Source organism: Poecilia latipinna, unplaced genomic scaffold (genome assembly GCF_001443285.1).
Source record: "Poecilia latipinna isolate Pla-1442-1.1 unplaced genomic scaffold, P_latipinna-1.0 Scaffold663, whole genome shotgun sequence".
Lineage (NCBI taxonomy): Eukaryota > Metazoa > Chordata > Actinopteri > Cyprinodontiformes > Poeciliidae > Poecilia > Poecilia latipinna.
In genome coordinates this window covers 60916-76995 of record NW_015113279.1, presented here as the reverse complement: position 1 = coordinate 76995, position 16080 = coordinate 60916, and the positions used below count along the sequence as shown (strand labels likewise).

Below are 16080 nucleotides of genomic sequence, written 5' to 3'. Positions count from 1 at the left end.
TTTAAAATTTTTTTTTTTAAAAAAAAATTTTCCCCCCCTTAAAAGTAAAAAAAAAAAAAAAAAAAAAAAAAAAAAAACATTATTACGTAACATAGCAGTCCTTTGCCCCCCTTTTGCACATGGCGCTCAGTCTTAAGAGTTTGTCTGTCTGAACTGAAAGTCAAACTCGCACTTAACGGAGCTGATGCTGTCGATGCTGGGCGTACTGTCCACCTGCGGATGCCTCGTCTCCTGAGGGAAAGTTTCTGATCGCGGGATGCGGCCTAAAGACCGCAACGGATTCTGTTCCAGATCTCCAACGACTTTCTTGAACTCCGGGGAGGTAAATCTTCGGAAGAGTTTATTAGTCAATGCTGAGAAAGTTGTTGGAGTTGAGGCAGAAGCTGTTGTGGCAAACGGAAGCGGTTCGGTGAAGCTCATCGACTCTTTGCGCCTCCTCACCGTCCTGGATTTACGCACAGGCACCAGAGTGCGCTCTGGAGGTGTGGGGCTAAGCATACTGGTTGGCAGACTGCATCTTTTCCTGTAGTAGCACTCGTTAAATCTTCCCACGCGGAAAGATTTCTCCCTTCCCCTCTCAGCCTCACATTTGTTGGGAAGAATGGGAGTCAGTAAGATGCCAAGAGTGGATGGCGCACAGGGATGCGGCATGTTTCTGTTTGGCTGGGGGGAGAAGAAAATTAGCTTTTCAGCATCACGTCCGTTTAAGAGAGGGGGCAAGTGATGAGTAGAGGAGGGCATCTTTTCCAGGGAGGTGCATTGTTTAGAAATGGGTTGATTGTAAATCCCTGGTCGGGGCACAGGAGTGCGTGCTCCAGAGAAGATCATATCCTGTAGACCCAAAGAGGATTTATTATTTTCTCTTTCAAACTCCATCGGTGGCAAACGACTGGGCTTTATCTGAGACATTTCTGCACGGCCACTCATTTTGAGGACTTCAAGTTTACTGGCCAAACTATCAACTTTTCCCTCAATCTTGCCTTCATCAACCTCACGGCTCCTCTTGGAGTTATTGGTAAGCGCAGAAATGCACTCTGTGTGACCGAGGAACTTTGCCACTTCAACAGCAGAGTTGCCAGCTTTGTTCTGCCTGTCTATCTGCAAACCTAACCTCTTGAAGGCTCTCGCCAAAAACTCAACAACTAAGGTGTGATCCGCTACAGCCGCGTACATCAACGGGGTGTTCCCCCACGAGTCCAGGATCTCTGGATCTGCGCCGTTCTGGACCAGGATCTTAACCGCGTCCAGGTAGCCTTTCTCGCAGGCGTAGCTGAGCGCTGTGCGTCCGTTCCCATCTTGATAGTTGACGCTGGCCCCCCTGTGCAGCAGAAGCTCTACGAACTTACATCTGGTCTGGCTGTCGGGCAGCAGAACGGAAGAGATGAGGGGCGTCTGCGCGCCGTCCGCTGTGGAGTCAACGATTTCTCCATCCAGCGCGTCCAGAACAAACCTGGCCAAGTGGACTTTATCCTTGGACATCGCATCCAGGAGGATTTTTGTGCCTGTCTGCCCAGTAGTTTTGAGCATGTTTCTTCAACAAGACGAAGATTTAACTAAGAAAACTCATGTCTGCTTGTCTGCTTCCGGGGAAAGCGTCCCGACAGACCCAGCGATCCTAATATATAGGCTAGAGAAAGCGAGATTTCCGGGGGCAACTCGAGCATAATTATCGGGCTTTGTTCTGCTTTCTAATGGAAATACGATGTTTATAATAATAAAGAGACTCTGCGATGGAGCGGACGGTGCTTGTGAGAGGCGCTGGCATATAAATTCACTCCACACTTGTTGAATGAGATGAAGGAACATAAATTTGGAAAGTAAATTGGAGCGTGTGCTGTCCACTCACCGCGTTTGGGTCTGGAGACATCAGGTCACCATCAGCTTGAACTGTTACAAAACAAACTTCATAGCATAGTAGTGCATAGCTGAAGTGGAAAATGAGACACTGTACAAATATTTTTATACTACATACTAATCTGAAAAGTGTGGCGTGCATTTTTTTAAACTGCTCTATTTCAGATAATTTTGCAATTGCAGATGGAAGCTTTTGTCATGTCTATACCTGCTTTTCACAATATTTTTGTTTGAAGATAGTTCAGGTTCAGTTAGATAAGATGGATTTTCTGACATGAAACATGAAATCTTCCTACAGATTCAGACTTAGAATAAATCAAACATAAATATGCACACTCAATTTCTGCAGAGTTAAATCAACACTATGCCGAGTTTATTTTTTAAATTTTGGCAGGAAATCTAATGTTTTTGATTGCTGATTCAATGTTGCATGACTCTGTGCTTTTGTGTTTAATGATGTACAGCACTTTGAAATGCTTTGCTGCTTAAATGTGCTATGCAAATAAAATTTGATTGATATTTTTGGTCCTTCTCAGAATTAGCATTAACTCTTACAGAATTATTTCAACAATAGTTTGAATAGTTATAACTATTTCAACTGTTCAAAATTACTCTATTTCTTGTTGAATGAACTCTGAAAGAGTTAAATTGACAAATTCTGATAAGGACCAGATAGATTTGGCATAGTGTTGATTTAACTCTGCAGAATTCCAGCATTTTATTGTTTCTTTGGGGTGGGGGTTCCTTTCCTTTCCTATGTGGGTCTGTAATGGTTTTTCTGTCATTATGTTCTCCTTCCTGACTCGTGAATCTCTGCAGCTCCTCCAGAGTTACCACTGGCCTCTTGGCTGCTTGTCATGGTTTATAGGTTTGTGGTTGAGCTGTTTTCAGATGATTTGTTTAACACCGCTCCATGAAATCCTCAAAGATGGGATATTGCTATATGCTTAACCTGATTTTCACATCTTACCCTTTTCTCTGACCTGTTCAAACCTCTGAGGGCTTCACACAAGATCTGTTTTTATAAGAAGATTAAATTAGACACAGATTAACGCCATTTAATGTAATTAGGTGACCTCTGACTTGCAATTTTCTTGCATTGAATTTATTTTAGGGCTATTGGAGAAAGGGGAGTTTGATTACAAATGCATTCCGCAGTTCTCAGTTGTAATTAGAAAATGTATATAGTTCCACTTCACAAATATGTGTTGGTTACATAAAATCCTCACATTGCAGTTTGTAACTTAAGTGTGATAAAATGTGCAAAAGTTAAAGGAGTGTGATTACTTTATCAAGGCCCTGTAAAATAGACACAAATCAGCCAAAGGTAATCGTCTCATTTTTACACCTGGATTTATTGATACACGTACTATAAAACAGTATTAAAGGAGCTGGATAACAACAGTATTGTTAATGCTATAAGTCCAACAGTACAATATAAATACAAAAACACACACAGAATGTCTGTTGACAAGCTACAGTTCAAATAGAAAACAAAGAGATACAGTAGAAACTAAGGGAATGAAATCAGGGATGTTGCTCTGCAAAAATAATGTTTTTTTTTCTTTTAGGACAAACTCAAAGTCCAAGGTTACAAGTTTTCACACAACAGAAACAACTAGTGCAAAAAAAGCCTCTAACATAATAATCTTAAACTACACATTATCTAATATATATATAATATATATTTATTTATATATACCTTCATACAAATAACCCCTTAATTTGGCATTTTATCATTCATAAAATAATTTAAACATCCTAGCAGACACTGAGTGGCACATCTGAAAGCGATGGAATAAACTTTAAAAGCACTTTTTACTCATTTTTATCTCTGTTCTAGATATGTGGTGAGCTTTAGATTGTGTGGTGTGGTGCAGTGAAGGGAAACAAAACAAAAGGATAAAAAAAAAAAAAAAAGAGGCCAGTGCTTGATAAATGTCCTTCCCCGACATGACAGTCTGTCCCCAAGCTCTTAAAAGAAAGAACACTGGTCAGAAAGACAAGTCATTTAATTACATTCCAGCAGAATATATACATAAACACCTCTTCTACCATTATTTATTACAGCAGAATAAAACAGGAAAAAAAAACATTCTCTATAAAAGGCCAAAATCCCAACAAGTGCTTTTGTCCCCCTTTAACATGTTATATTAAGTCTTTGTATTATTTGGGTAAACATTTGGATGCCGTCTCTTTTCTGTATTCATGTTAGTCAGGGTTGTAGATAAAAGCCATCTAAAAACCCACAAACAGTATTCTGGTGCAATTCGGCTCAATTTTAAAGGGAGTTTTAAGTCTACAAACTAAAACAAGTGTGTAATGCAAAACAAAGTTTCACTTTATCTTGAAATAGCTTTTATTGCCTCTGGTCATGTAAAAACAAGTATAAAAACACCCCACTTTTTGGTTACTTCTTTCTGTATTTGACCCTCTGTTTGGGTCACCTTTAGTCAAAACTATCATTAGATCTTTTTTGGGGGGAAAGATGAATTTACTTTTGCATAGTATGTATGATCCTGTGGCCCCAAAGGATTTATACAGTTATACTCAATAAATTAGAATCTGTGATACAGCGAACCTCATTTGACAGATTGAAAGTAGCTTTAGAAAATTAGCAACCTTTTAAGCAGGTGTTAAATTATTCTTTTCGTTAAGCCCACATTTCTGGATTAAAGTTCCTTTATTGGTCCAATGTGATATTCTAATCTTAAATGTAATGTTTTGATTAGCCGCAGGTGGAAAATCATCATAATTAACAAAGGTTTAAGCTTTAGTGCGTCTCACTTGGTGAACTGAGTTACTAAAATAAATTAGCTTTTCGATAACATTCTGATTTATTGAATACGAGAGAGATGCATTCAGCTGGAATCTGATAAATGAAGTCTGTGCGAAAGTTATTGCACCATCCATTTGACTTTCTGTATCAAATAGTAAATCAACATAAAAATCTGACTGAATATTAGCAACAACTGATTACCCGTCATCCCTTTACAGGTATCCAACTCAACAAGACATCAATATTGGTGAGGAAGGGGTCCTCTCTCTAAGAGTTACCTTTTAATAGTTTGGTTTTTTAAGATACATTCTTACTGAAAGACAGAGAATCATACAGTAGTGCACTGCTACATTTCCCACATTGAACAACCTATCATATACAAAGTGCTCAGGACAGGACTGGTGGTGTGTGTACAGTGTATTTCACAAAGTTTATTCACTTGTGCTGGAGTAGCAGAGTCAAACACCTCCTCTCCCCTCTTTACACACTGAAACTGTGAGTTTATTGGGTGCCAATTAAAACTAAACAGGAAGAGATATCTGCTGTGTGTGAACCATGATGTGTTTGTGTGTGTGTGTGCTTGATTCTACCAACAGCTGAAGCTTTTGCCGTGTAGAAAACTCACTGAAGTCAAGGTGCTGCGGAGGAGGAAGGGATGTGTCTGTTTTTGTTGCTCAGTCCGCAAAGTAACGTTTCCTTTCCCCGACAGAAGTGGTCGCGCCCCCGGTGGAACAGCGACAAGCAGCAATGGCTCAGTGGTACAAAGTTGATTGGCAGGATAAAAGGTGCAGAAGACACGGGGCGTGGCTGGAGTGAACAAAGGAAAAAAAGCTTCCACGTGTTTGAGTCAAGATTAGATTAACATTAGACTGTTTAGAGAGAATGATCTCTGCACTGTAGAGGATGTCCTGCAGGGGGAGTGTTTCTGCACCGCTCTGTGTGTGTGTGTGTGTGTGTGTGTGCGTGAGTACGAGTGTGCGTCAGTGTACATGTGTGGGCCCGTGACGCGGTCAGTCGCTCAGACCACCGTGGCAGGTCTGCGGTCCATCTCCTCCTCCAACTTCACCATCTGCTGGATGTCCTTGGCCTTTGGGGAGATAGAAAACAGTGACTCAGACGCAGATGTGACTGGAATGTGGAAGCGCAAACATTTTGCAGAGAATTCATCCGTCTTTTCCTACAAATTCCCGTTTACAATCTCAGTCTGCCGTTTACGACTCTCGCATAAGTTGTTTCGCTGTGCAGATTATCAGAGTAAAACAAATCCTATCATGCTGGTGATGGTTGTCACAAAATGTCAACAGATGGATGTTGTCACATGCTATGAATGTAAATGATTGTGAGCTGGAATGAAAACGCATCACATCAGGTTGTGAGCTGGCTTTTTTTTGCTTCGTAATGGCTGGTGAGTCATGGTGATAAATGAGTCAAGCTGCTAGTTGGCATGCCTGACACCTTCAAGTGCTGCAGACTGAAAAGACAGGATTGGATTTTACAATAGAGAAGTTTGTTTTCTTTTAAGCCGTACCACTTTTCTGCTTTAATTTGTAAAGTCATTTCAAATACTTGGGAGAAACAAAAGCTTTATCAATGAAAACAAAGTCAAATTTTGAGAAGGCTCTCCAGATATCACCACAGAGAGACAAAAGAGATGCACAAAGGGAAACATGCCCATGAAATGAAGCACAAAGCTGGTATCAGAGGTAGAGCTAACAGATGATGCCTACCTTGAACCTGTTTGTTTGCATGGTGTGATTTCAAAAGCTGTGACGGAAGAAGCAAATCATAAAACAAAAAATGAGCATACATGTTAGACATGTACAGATCTTGTGACAGATGGTGAAAGAAAATGGGACATGACCTCACACAGCATCCCTCACATTTTTTGCACAACCATGGTACAAATGTATAAAAAGATTAAATCTTGACATGCAGTAGCACAATTTCACACTCAAATTACGAAAATCCAATCTCTTATATCACATTTATTATTAGGACAAGTGTTAATGTTTTTAATCACTGCTTCCAAAAACAATGACAATAATTCTTACAAAATTGATGTAGCTGTAGTACTTTTATGTCGCCTTTATAAACTGATTAGATTGAGAATCTTAGATTGACATGACATAATCTGGAAGATTTATAGTAATCATCTAACTTAACCAAAATGTTTCTTCTGACAATAAGTAAAGCTAAAATAGGGTGATACCAGCAGAAGCATGCAAAACTAGGTAGTAAGCACTTATTAGAGGAGTTTAATTGCAAATATAAAAGCCTTGTTACTGAAAACACACTGTTGATATCCTATAAGGAAGTTTGGTTTTCCACTTAAATCTACAGTTTGTGAAATTCAGGCTCCTTTAGTTCATTATCATCTGCTTACCTGCTCGTTGTGCTTCTCCAGTTTATCCAACTGCTCCGTCTGATTTTTCTCCAGCTGCTCCATCTCCTTCTGATGTTTCATAGCCAACTGGAAGCAAATCAGAACACGAACATTTCATGACTGGAATACAAAATAATCTAGAGACTTACTTGATAGCACTGCTTTAACTTGTTAGTTACTTATGAACATTTCTCATGATGCTATAAATGTATATAATGTATTTTTTACTACTGTTGTTAAAGTAGTTTATGTACATCATAGCAAACATACCCTCTTCCTCTCATCCAAAAACTTCTTGGTGTTGCTGCAGTTTAACTCCCGCACTCTCCTGAATGACAAAAGCATTCACCTCATAAGAAAAACAAGTAAATATTTCTACTCCAGATAATACTTTTATAAGGCTTTGTATTGTGACCCACCTCTCTCGCTCTGCCTTGTTTTTGATACTTTTGTCTTGGCTGATTGCTTTACTGTTCTCCATGGACATCTTAGCCTGGTTGGCACGCATCTCTTTGCTTTGCCTGAGTTGCACATTTCCAGGAAAAAAAAAAGACTAAATGCCACTGTTGCTCCTCTACTGTGTTTGGTAGAATTCTGAGACTATAGCAAGTGAATACAGAGTGTGTGTGTTTGTCTGTCTGTCTGTCTTACCTTTCATGAATGAGTTTGAGCTGCAGGGTCTGCTGCTCCTGGACACTACAAAGGAGTTTCTTGAGGTGCTCACACTGCTGGGTAACATGACTGTCCTTCATCTCGCGCTCTTCGCTGCTGTGACTACTGATCAGCTCCGACCACTCCTTGGTGTGTTGTGCTGTGATGTCTTTCACCTGCCCCCACACACGCGCACACGCACACGCACACACGCACACACACACACACACACACACACACAGACAGACAGCACAGTTGTGTATTGATTGTTTTTCCAGTACGACCATCTCTAGGAGACATTAGTTTTTGATACCTTTGCTTTATGATCTGTGGTGAGAGTTTGGATCTTATCTTCTGTCTCCTTCTTCAGCTCTTGACAGTTGTTCTCCCTGTCAGTAAACACAGAAGTGAGAATCAAACTCATCTTGTACCTGCAGATTCACACTCTGCAGGTTCCAGAGTGTGAATCTGGAACCTGCACATAATGTTTTTATTATGTGAAAACATTATTATTATGTTATGTTTTCACATAATAATGATCTTGCTTGTCTCATGGTTGTTTTCTTACCCTCGTTTCTTGATGGCTTTCTCCAACAGTTTATCCAGATTAGTCTTTTCCTTTTCATGGTGGGACACCATCTTATCCACCTGAGTGCAATGGGCTTTCTGCATTGCATTTTGATCCTGTTGTGTACACAGAGTAAAACCCTAAGTGGATGGATGTTTGCCTTTTGCACCACTATAGCTTTGATTTAACAGCAACATTTGAAACAAAACAGGCAAGTTGTCATCGTCTTTCAGTCAACAGATGTTGCTAATATTCATATGTTGCACAACAAGAGTAATACCGTGATAATAATTAATGAGGTAGGGTGACTGAGCGAGCATCCACCATGGTCTCCATGGAGATAGCTGGCCAAAACAGAACTTTAGCAAGTCTAATTTCTTCCTAAGCATTCGTCACGTGGTCGTCTTCTGTTTGTTTACAAAGGACTGTCTGTGTTTATGTGAGCAGGCATAAAATGATGAGGCAGAAGATGAAAGGTTGCAGCATTTCCCTTGTTGTGCTTCTGGTTTTCTGAGCTTCAATCGCCATCAGGAATAAGCAGCAGCCACTTTGCATTACCAACAAACTCCCACCTACCTTTGAGTGTTTCTTCTTTAAAGCGTTGAGCTCCTTCTGCTGCTTTTTAATCAGCTTTAGGTAGCTCTGCAGAGAGAAACACAGATGTAAGGTCGTCTTATGCTGGCCATAATGAGGGCTGACACTGAACAGCGTGTACAAGTCCTTGCAAAAATATTCCTACCCCTTAATCTTTCCCACATTATAACCTAAAAGTGTTAAAAAATGTTTTCCACTTAACACTTTTTAAAAATGTATTTTCACTTTCACCCTCTCATACCCTTTTAACTAGTAAAGCTTGAATACTTTTAAGATACAAATTTAGGCCATCACAACCTCCCACGTTTAACTTTCAGTGATTTTAACTGCAGCTTCTTTAGGTATTTTTATGACAAGACACATCTGGTAGGCTCTAATTATTAGAGTTTATCACAAACGTAATTTGAGTTGAGCGATTTTATTCCCATTTTAGTGTTCAACCACTATAAAATTGTCAAAAGATGTCTATAGATAGTATATGGTATTTGAGCTATAAAACACTGAGATAAAATTAAGTATGGATGATTTGATTCCAGTTTTTTAAATCACATTCTGTACTCCTACATAATAACCTGGGTTTCATACCAAACTATGGAAACTCGACCTAGGCAGATTAAATATTCATGTTAGTTAAGCTGTGGAGAACAAATCCCTCATTAACCCAAAACACAAATGCTTCATAAGCAATAAACTAACACAAAGTAGGACATAATTGCTGGTTCTCAAATTTTTTGTTGTACTAGAAGATCTAAAATGTGAGACATAAATATGTAATTTTCTCCTTTTATTCTAACACTCCTTCATAAAATCCAATGCATCTAATTGCCTTCAGAAATCAGCTGTGTGTAACTTGATAAGTGCAGATGGTTCTGTGAAGGCATCTGAGGTTTATTGAGAACAAACAGCAACACAGAAGGTGGGATTGGGTTATAAATCAATAGTCTAACAAAACACTTTGAAGTTTAAGGTAACGTGGAAAAGGTTAAGGAGCAAAAATCCTTTTGTAAGGTATTTTATTATTTAATTAGGCTTTTTTTTTAAATCTTAAACCCTGAAATCCACATTAATCACAAATCTTTCAAAAGTGAAGCAAAACAACACAAACCTTCATTTGCTTTAAGTCATCAATGCTCACATTAGGCACAAGCGCAGCATCTAAAACAGCAGCAAAAAAACCTCAGTGTTTGGAATAAAAACAGGATGAGTACGTTTAAAAAATCTATAAGAATTCAGCGTTTACCCTTCTTGTTCTCGTTTGTGTTGTTCTGGACAGAGTTGGAGGTCTGGGCCATATCTGAGCTGGCTTGTTGTGTCACACTGGCTTTCCCTGTGTCTCCTTTTCCCTTTCCCTTCTTGTCATTCTTTGAGCTTCCATTGGGAACATCTGCTATGTCATTCTGTGAGACGAAGGGTAAAGTTAAAATAGGAAGGTGTTTTTATTGTGAAAAGGCAGTTACTCTTTCCATTTGTTGTGGGTACCGTGTCAATCCCCAGGGCCTTCATCTGGTCGGCTCTCTTCTCCGCTATGGTCAAAAACTTCTTTGGATCTGATAGAGCATCCACAATTGCTGCATGCAAAAATATTGAAAAAAATAAAACAAAAAAAATACAGTTGTAAAAGTTCAATATCCTTCAGATAAAACAAGTGAATAAACAGGGTGGGGGGTACAATCATATCAAATGAAGAGGATTCAATTTTGAGCAGTGCTGTACTGGATAGGGAGAGAAGCTAATAGTCTCAGTAATGGCTCTACACTCAAAGCCTCTTGGCTTTATTTAATGGCAACTCCAATTGTCCAACTCATTTGTATGCTTGTGCCCGTATGAAGCAGTCTGCAGATTTACTGTCGTCATCATTTGTGCCGTGCCATTACTGCAAATGTTAAAGCTAAGCCACCCGGGGCACAGGATGAGAAGAGACTTGCTAAACTTTCCATTTCTCCCCTGCTCTCCCTGTAGGCTACAGACGCCTTTTTATTATCAGCCATGAATAATCTGAGGGGAGTTAAATATTGCAAGTCAGAATGAGAGCCACTTGTAGTTCTCTGTTCAAAAATAAAAAACTTCAAGTGAATAAATGCACGTGTCGCTGTGGGTGTGTGTGTAGTCCTGCTGCCCTCACCTCCGAAGCCGTCGGGCACGTACGTCTTGAGGATGATTTGGCAGAAGACGGTCGGCAACGACAGAGGGTTGTTGCCTTCGTTCCTCAGGGAGATGTGTCGGTAGCCAGCCTGCAGCCCGTCCAGAGGCAGGATGCGCTGGCCAATCAGCTTGTTGTTGTCGTCGTACACCGCGATGCGCAGCACCGCCAGATCTGGTAAGATTACCTAGAGGTAGGGATGTTAGGAGAAAGGTTGGGAGGGAGGAAAATGTTTCTTTATTTAAATAACGGTGCGAGAAACATATAGAGCAAATAGTGAATAAAATAAAGCAGCCAAATTTCATTTAAAGTAGTGAGTCAAGGATGAAACTGGGGGCATTACATGAAGAGATGGAGAGCAGTGTGCTACCGATGAGGCCATGTGTTGTGATCAGTGTGTCTTTAGAAAAAAAACTAGGGAATAAATGTGTTAACTGGTTCCGTGTTGGGAGATAACTGCACATAAAGGGAGGATAAATGGATACAAAGGAGATGAAGCTGGAGATCAGTGGTTGGAGGCACCGTGTGTGTGTGTGTGTGTGTGTGTGCGCGTGCATTTCCATTGACATAGTACGAGTACTGCTGATGTGTACTGTTTGCTCAGTCATCTTGACAGCAGTATGTAAGCACTGAAGGTACAGCAGCATCTGCAGGCATTTGTAAGCATGGACGTGAAACGAGAGACCCGGCAGCAGCTCCGGGTATGATGGCCCTGCTTTGATAGCAGTGTGTGTGTATGTGAGAAGGAGAGAGTAAAGCAGCACTGCGGCAGGGTTTGATGGATGGTGTGTGTTAGAAAGCTGGAGTCACAGTCATGGCTGAGAGACTTCCTATTCTGCTGAGAGCAGCACTATTATCTACACATGGCTTTCTGTCTCAGGTCTTTCAGTTTCTTGTTTCTCTTCTTTATCTGTAATTATTTTTTTCTTTCCTTGTTTCTACGTCATTTATTTTATCCTCATTTCCATCTTCATCTTTGCTCAGACACAAACTAACGTACACCTCACAATTTGCTCCACGTTGCCCGGCGTTGCTTTAGGATACTAGAAATAAAGACTGTTGAAGCCTGCAAAAGGCTCGCTAATGGGACAGGAGGACAACCCAGATCAGGATCAGCTCAAGCTTTTAGGAAGTTTATTTGCAAAAAATACTTTTGAAAACCCATGCGCTGATTCCTTCTACTACAAAATTATGAACCATTTTGTGTTGGTTTATCACAAAATCCCCCAAAAATTCATTGAAGATTGCCCTGAGAATTGGAGGATTTTCAAGGTCTGGATATGGACTATTTGTATTTATGCCCTCCCTCGTTGCATAAATGTTGTATTCATAAGTAAACCAATCCTTTCTTCATTCTTCCCCTCCTTTCAATTTGTAATAATACCAATAATACATGGTTGTGATATATTTACTAGTAAAGATCACAACTAGACAAGTCTGCATGCTTAAGGTGCTGGATTTTGTGTACTAGTGGGAGATGAAGAGTTTGCAAAAGCTGAATTCATGGATGTAGTGGATCAGGAGTAAATTGATAGTAAACTTTTTGATTTTTATTTTAAAAATGGACAGAAAAAGTTTATATTTTTGCAAGAGCAGTGCAGTCTAATTTGAGAATGACATCATCTAGTCTTGCTTCATACCTTTCTGAAAACAAAGGGCTCTTCGTTGTAGGCTGGATTCAGTCCATTGTTCATCACCATGCGTGTGCGGAACTCTTTCCGGATTGTATCCGTAGGCAAGCCGTACATATCAACTTCAACGTACGTGCCAATTTTTTTGTCAGACAGAAACTGTCCTGAGAACACCTGAAATTTAGCAGGAAAACGCAACTTAATGCAGATTTCACAAAGAAATGTTAGTGAGGATAAAAATGATAAACATGCTGCTGTTCCTGTTGTAATAACAGCCGCCGGTATTCTGATGGGCTAACCTGGACGCTGCAGGTTGCTGCAATGACGCCATCCACCGGCGTCTCAGAGAACGGGTCAAACGTCCTGTCTGACCGACGCATGAAATCTGGCTTCAGCAGGTACCTGAGCACAGGAACAACAAAATCACCTCTGGGTAAACTCAATGAATGCTAATATTTTGAAAATCACACATTTCTACCAATATCAGAGAGAGAAAAACCATTAGACACTCCACATTAGAAAATATTAATAATGATGGTTGTCTGCAAATGCCCTGCTCTCCTCGCAGATGACATTCCTAGTATTAGCAGTACAATCCCTGCCCTCAGGGACAGTATTAGCCGAGGAATGGAGACAGCAATGGGAGGAGGAAGATGTAAATGAATTCAGAGAATAGTGAAAGGGAGCGTCCTTTTCCAAAGCACTTATTGGCTCTCAGGGGCAAGTAGTAGCTACTGGCAATAAGTAATGAGATGTGACAAGTTGTAATTGATGAGCCTTAGAGAGAGGGAGATGGAGGTGGAGGGGGGAGGGGGTCTTCTCTGCTCTCACCCACAACAGCCGTTGTACTCAAACTTTCCTTGGTTCAGCTGCATGGCCAGATCTGAAAGAGCATTGGGGAGAAAGAAGAGATTTTAATAGCTTTAGAACCACAACAAATCTAAAATTATGAAGACAAAAACCCAATATGAAAACAATACATTAGAGTACTGGCAAATGTTTTAGGTTTTTGGCTGAAAAGCAGAGAGATATTTATTTCTTTAACATCTTTGCTCTTAAATAATCTACTTCCAAGAGCTCCACCTCCTTTGTAAAAGGCCTCCAGCTCTGCACATGCCCTGCACACAGTGGACCATATGGTCAAGCCGCTTTTGCTTCCAGATACAGAGCAGCAGCTGCTGTTCAGTAGGCATAACACAATATATATATGTTTGTGCACAATTTAAAAATGTTAGTTTCATAAGAGACTTGCACAGTCAAAAGCTGAAAAATAAACAGGAGCAACTGTGGAGATGAGACTAATATATAAAGTGTCAGCAGGTTGGTTATGTTAATATTTGCACAAGAGACTCAAACAAAACGCTGCTTGTTCTTCCTAGCTAGGAATGTAAACCTGAAAATAAGTACTGCATATCAATTCATGCAACAAGAAAATGAAAAACTTGACAGTATGATGCAAAGACAAATGCTCCTCTTGTACTTTTCCACATTTTCTCATGTAACAAGTACAAACTTCAGGAATTTCAGCAGGGTTTTTTGTAGTAGACTGAAACAAATTAACATGTAATTGTGAAGTGGAAGTAAAATTATACATTTTTAACCATGGACTCTACAGCATCTATTTGTATTCACCCTCCCTGAGTGACTATTTTGAAGGAACACATTTTACTGCAATTACAGTGAAGCTTTGCACATCGAGACATAAATTCGAGGATCATTGACCTGCTGGAAAATTAACTTCCACCCCAGTTTTAAGTTTTGTGTATCATCACTTTTTCCCATGTTAGTTCTGTTTATTAACTGACCAGGTCCTCTGTTGCATGTATAGACAAGCATCCCCACAGCATGATACTGCCACCACTAGGAGTGAAGCAGAACTTCTTAAGGTTTTCTTCAAAACAATTTACTTTTCCCCACTCTTTCATAAATAGATTTTATTCAGGGGTATCAAAGTATAGTGGGCTTATGCTGCACCTTTTAACTTTTTTTTATGAATAAGGATCAGAAATCTTGTCATTTTTCTTCCATTTTACAGTTATTCACTGTATTGTTTAAGTTTGTGGTTGTAATGCAGCAAAAATGAAAAGTCAAGGCACTGAACATCAAGTAATGTGATTTTTGTGTAAGTGATAATGTTGACAGTACATATAATAAATAACATGCAGCATAAAACATTAGGTCACATGTGATGTCTGAACAAAAAGTGTTATCAAACACATTTTAATTCAAACTGGGTGCATATCATGCTCTTATTCCTTTCCATCATCTTTAGCAGCTGATTAGCGTGTCCTCCTTCAACCACGTCATGTGCATAAGATACCATAAGATCAGAGGTGCTTTTCTATATTTCGGGAACACATTAAATACACACGTGTGTGTAAGAGAGGGAGAGGTCAGAAGTCCCATGTTGGATGCTGTGGTACCTGGGGTCTGGAAGTTGAGGGAGACCATCTGGCAGCCTGCGTTCCAGAAGATCTGAGGCATATAATTACTGGAGTCCACCCTGCCTCCTTTGGGGTAGATACGGCTCATCTGACGCTTGTTGTAGCTGCACTGATGCTCAGGAAAATTTCAAAAGGGATTAAAAAAAGAAGGAGAGCATGTGTGTTTCTGCACATGTGAGTGTGTGATTAAAAATGTGTGCATGTCTGTAACAGCAATGGAAAATGCAGATGGTCGAACAAACCAACATGACTTAGCAAAGACATAAAGCTTGAGACGCTGCATGTTCTGTTTGAACAGAAAGCACAGAAAAATATGCAGCTGTAGTAACCAATGATTTACGAGATCTCTATATAGTTTAAAGAATGAAGGTGTACTTAGTAGTGCTGATCATGATATCATAAGGTGTGTCCATTAAGTTTTTCAAATCTAAAGGAGCAGTAATCTCAGTGGCTCAAAGGATACTTGACAAACTCGATGGCGTTGGTCTTCAGATAGCCCAGGCCCACTGACTCGTTGAAGGATGACATGTTGTGGTGAATATTCCTCTCTGAAACACACAAAATAGGACCAGAAATGGTAAAATCAGGCTCTTTGCCTTGGAAGCTGTTTTTCTGCTCTCCACATCAGTGTACAGAAAACAGAAAACAGTAATGATCCTCACCTTCTGCAACATCAAAACCCTGGAACTTCACCGGCTGTGCATAGTTGACCATGGCTGAGAGATACGGGTGGATATTTGTGGTGGCTGACTCATATTTATATTGCGCTATCAGAGCCTCCTCAGAGTCCTCCGCCACGTCTCCGCCCTGCACACAACACAGCAATGGTTATATAAATATCTTCCAAAGACCTCTACACAGTAAGGAGAAGCATCGGCGGGTTCTTGCCTTCTTGTTGTTGTCTTGATCAGATGCCTCAGAAATATCTGTGGCGTCTGTTGCTTCAGAAATCTCTGTGACCTCATCATCAGGTACCTGGGGGGAAAAAAAAGGTCCAATCATGAGGAGCCCTGTGATTTTTACAAATATGGCTAAT

At 40.1% G+C, this 16080-nt stretch overlaps 2 protein-coding genes across 4 annotated transcripts in view; both read right to left on the bottom strand.

Annotated features, from left to right (window-relative positions):
* Positions 1-48: 48 nt before the first annotated feature.
* ankrd63 (ankyrin repeat domain 63) lies at positions 49-1900 on the bottom strand. The gene has a single exon (XM_015044159.1). It carries the CDS (start codon positions 1525-1527, stop codon positions 133-135), a length of 1395 nt encoding a protein of 464 aa, XP_014899645.1. The 5' UTR covers positions 1528-1900; the 3' UTR covers positions 49-132.
* Positions 1901-3187: 1287 nt separating this feature from the next.
* plcb4b (phospholipase C, beta 4b) overlaps positions 3188-16080 on the bottom strand; it is a 65056-nt gene continuing 52163 nt past the window's right edge. For 2 of the 3 annotated variants that reach the window (XM_015044108.1, XM_015044109.1), the window contains 20 exons: positions 15933-16019; positions 15707-15851; positions 15508-15592; positions 15024-15148; positions 13432-13483; positions 12900-13002; positions 12610-12774; positions 10952-11156; positions 10309-10397; positions 10070-10226; positions 9935-9984; positions 8812-8877; positions 8236-8351; positions 7981-8056; positions 7668-7843; positions 7436-7537; positions 7287-7344; positions 7017-7103; positions 6361-6397; positions 3188-5720 (listed from right to left, as the gene is read on the bottom strand). In XM_015044108.1, the coding sequence (XP_014899594.1) occupies positions 5644-5720; positions 6361-6397; positions 7017-7103; positions 7287-7344; positions 7436-7537; positions 7668-7843; positions 7981-8056; positions 8236-8351; positions 8812-8877; positions 9935-9984; positions 10070-10226; positions 10309-10397; positions 10952-11156; positions 12610-12774; positions 12900-13002; positions 13432-13483; positions 15024-15148; positions 15508-15592; positions 15707-15851; positions 15933-16019 (2058 nt within the window). In that variant the 3' untranslated portion in view covers positions 3188-5643. The remainder of the gene's footprint in view (positions 5721-6360; positions 6398-7016; positions 7104-7286; positions 7345-7435; positions 7538-7667; positions 7844-7980; positions 8057-8235; positions 8352-8811; positions 8878-9934; positions 9985-10069; positions 10227-10308; positions 10398-10951; positions 11157-12609; positions 12775-12899; positions 13003-13431; positions 13484-15023; positions 15149-15507; positions 15593-15706; positions 15852-15932; positions 16020-16080) is intronic. The other variant, XM_015044110.1, reaches the window with a different exon arrangement.

Bases quoted from the DNA above. Each gene is read 5' to 3' on its own strand.
- ankrd63 (XM_015044159.1), bottom strand. From the start codon at position 1,527: ATGCTCAAAACTACTGGGCAGACAGGCACAAAAATCCTCCTGGATGCG.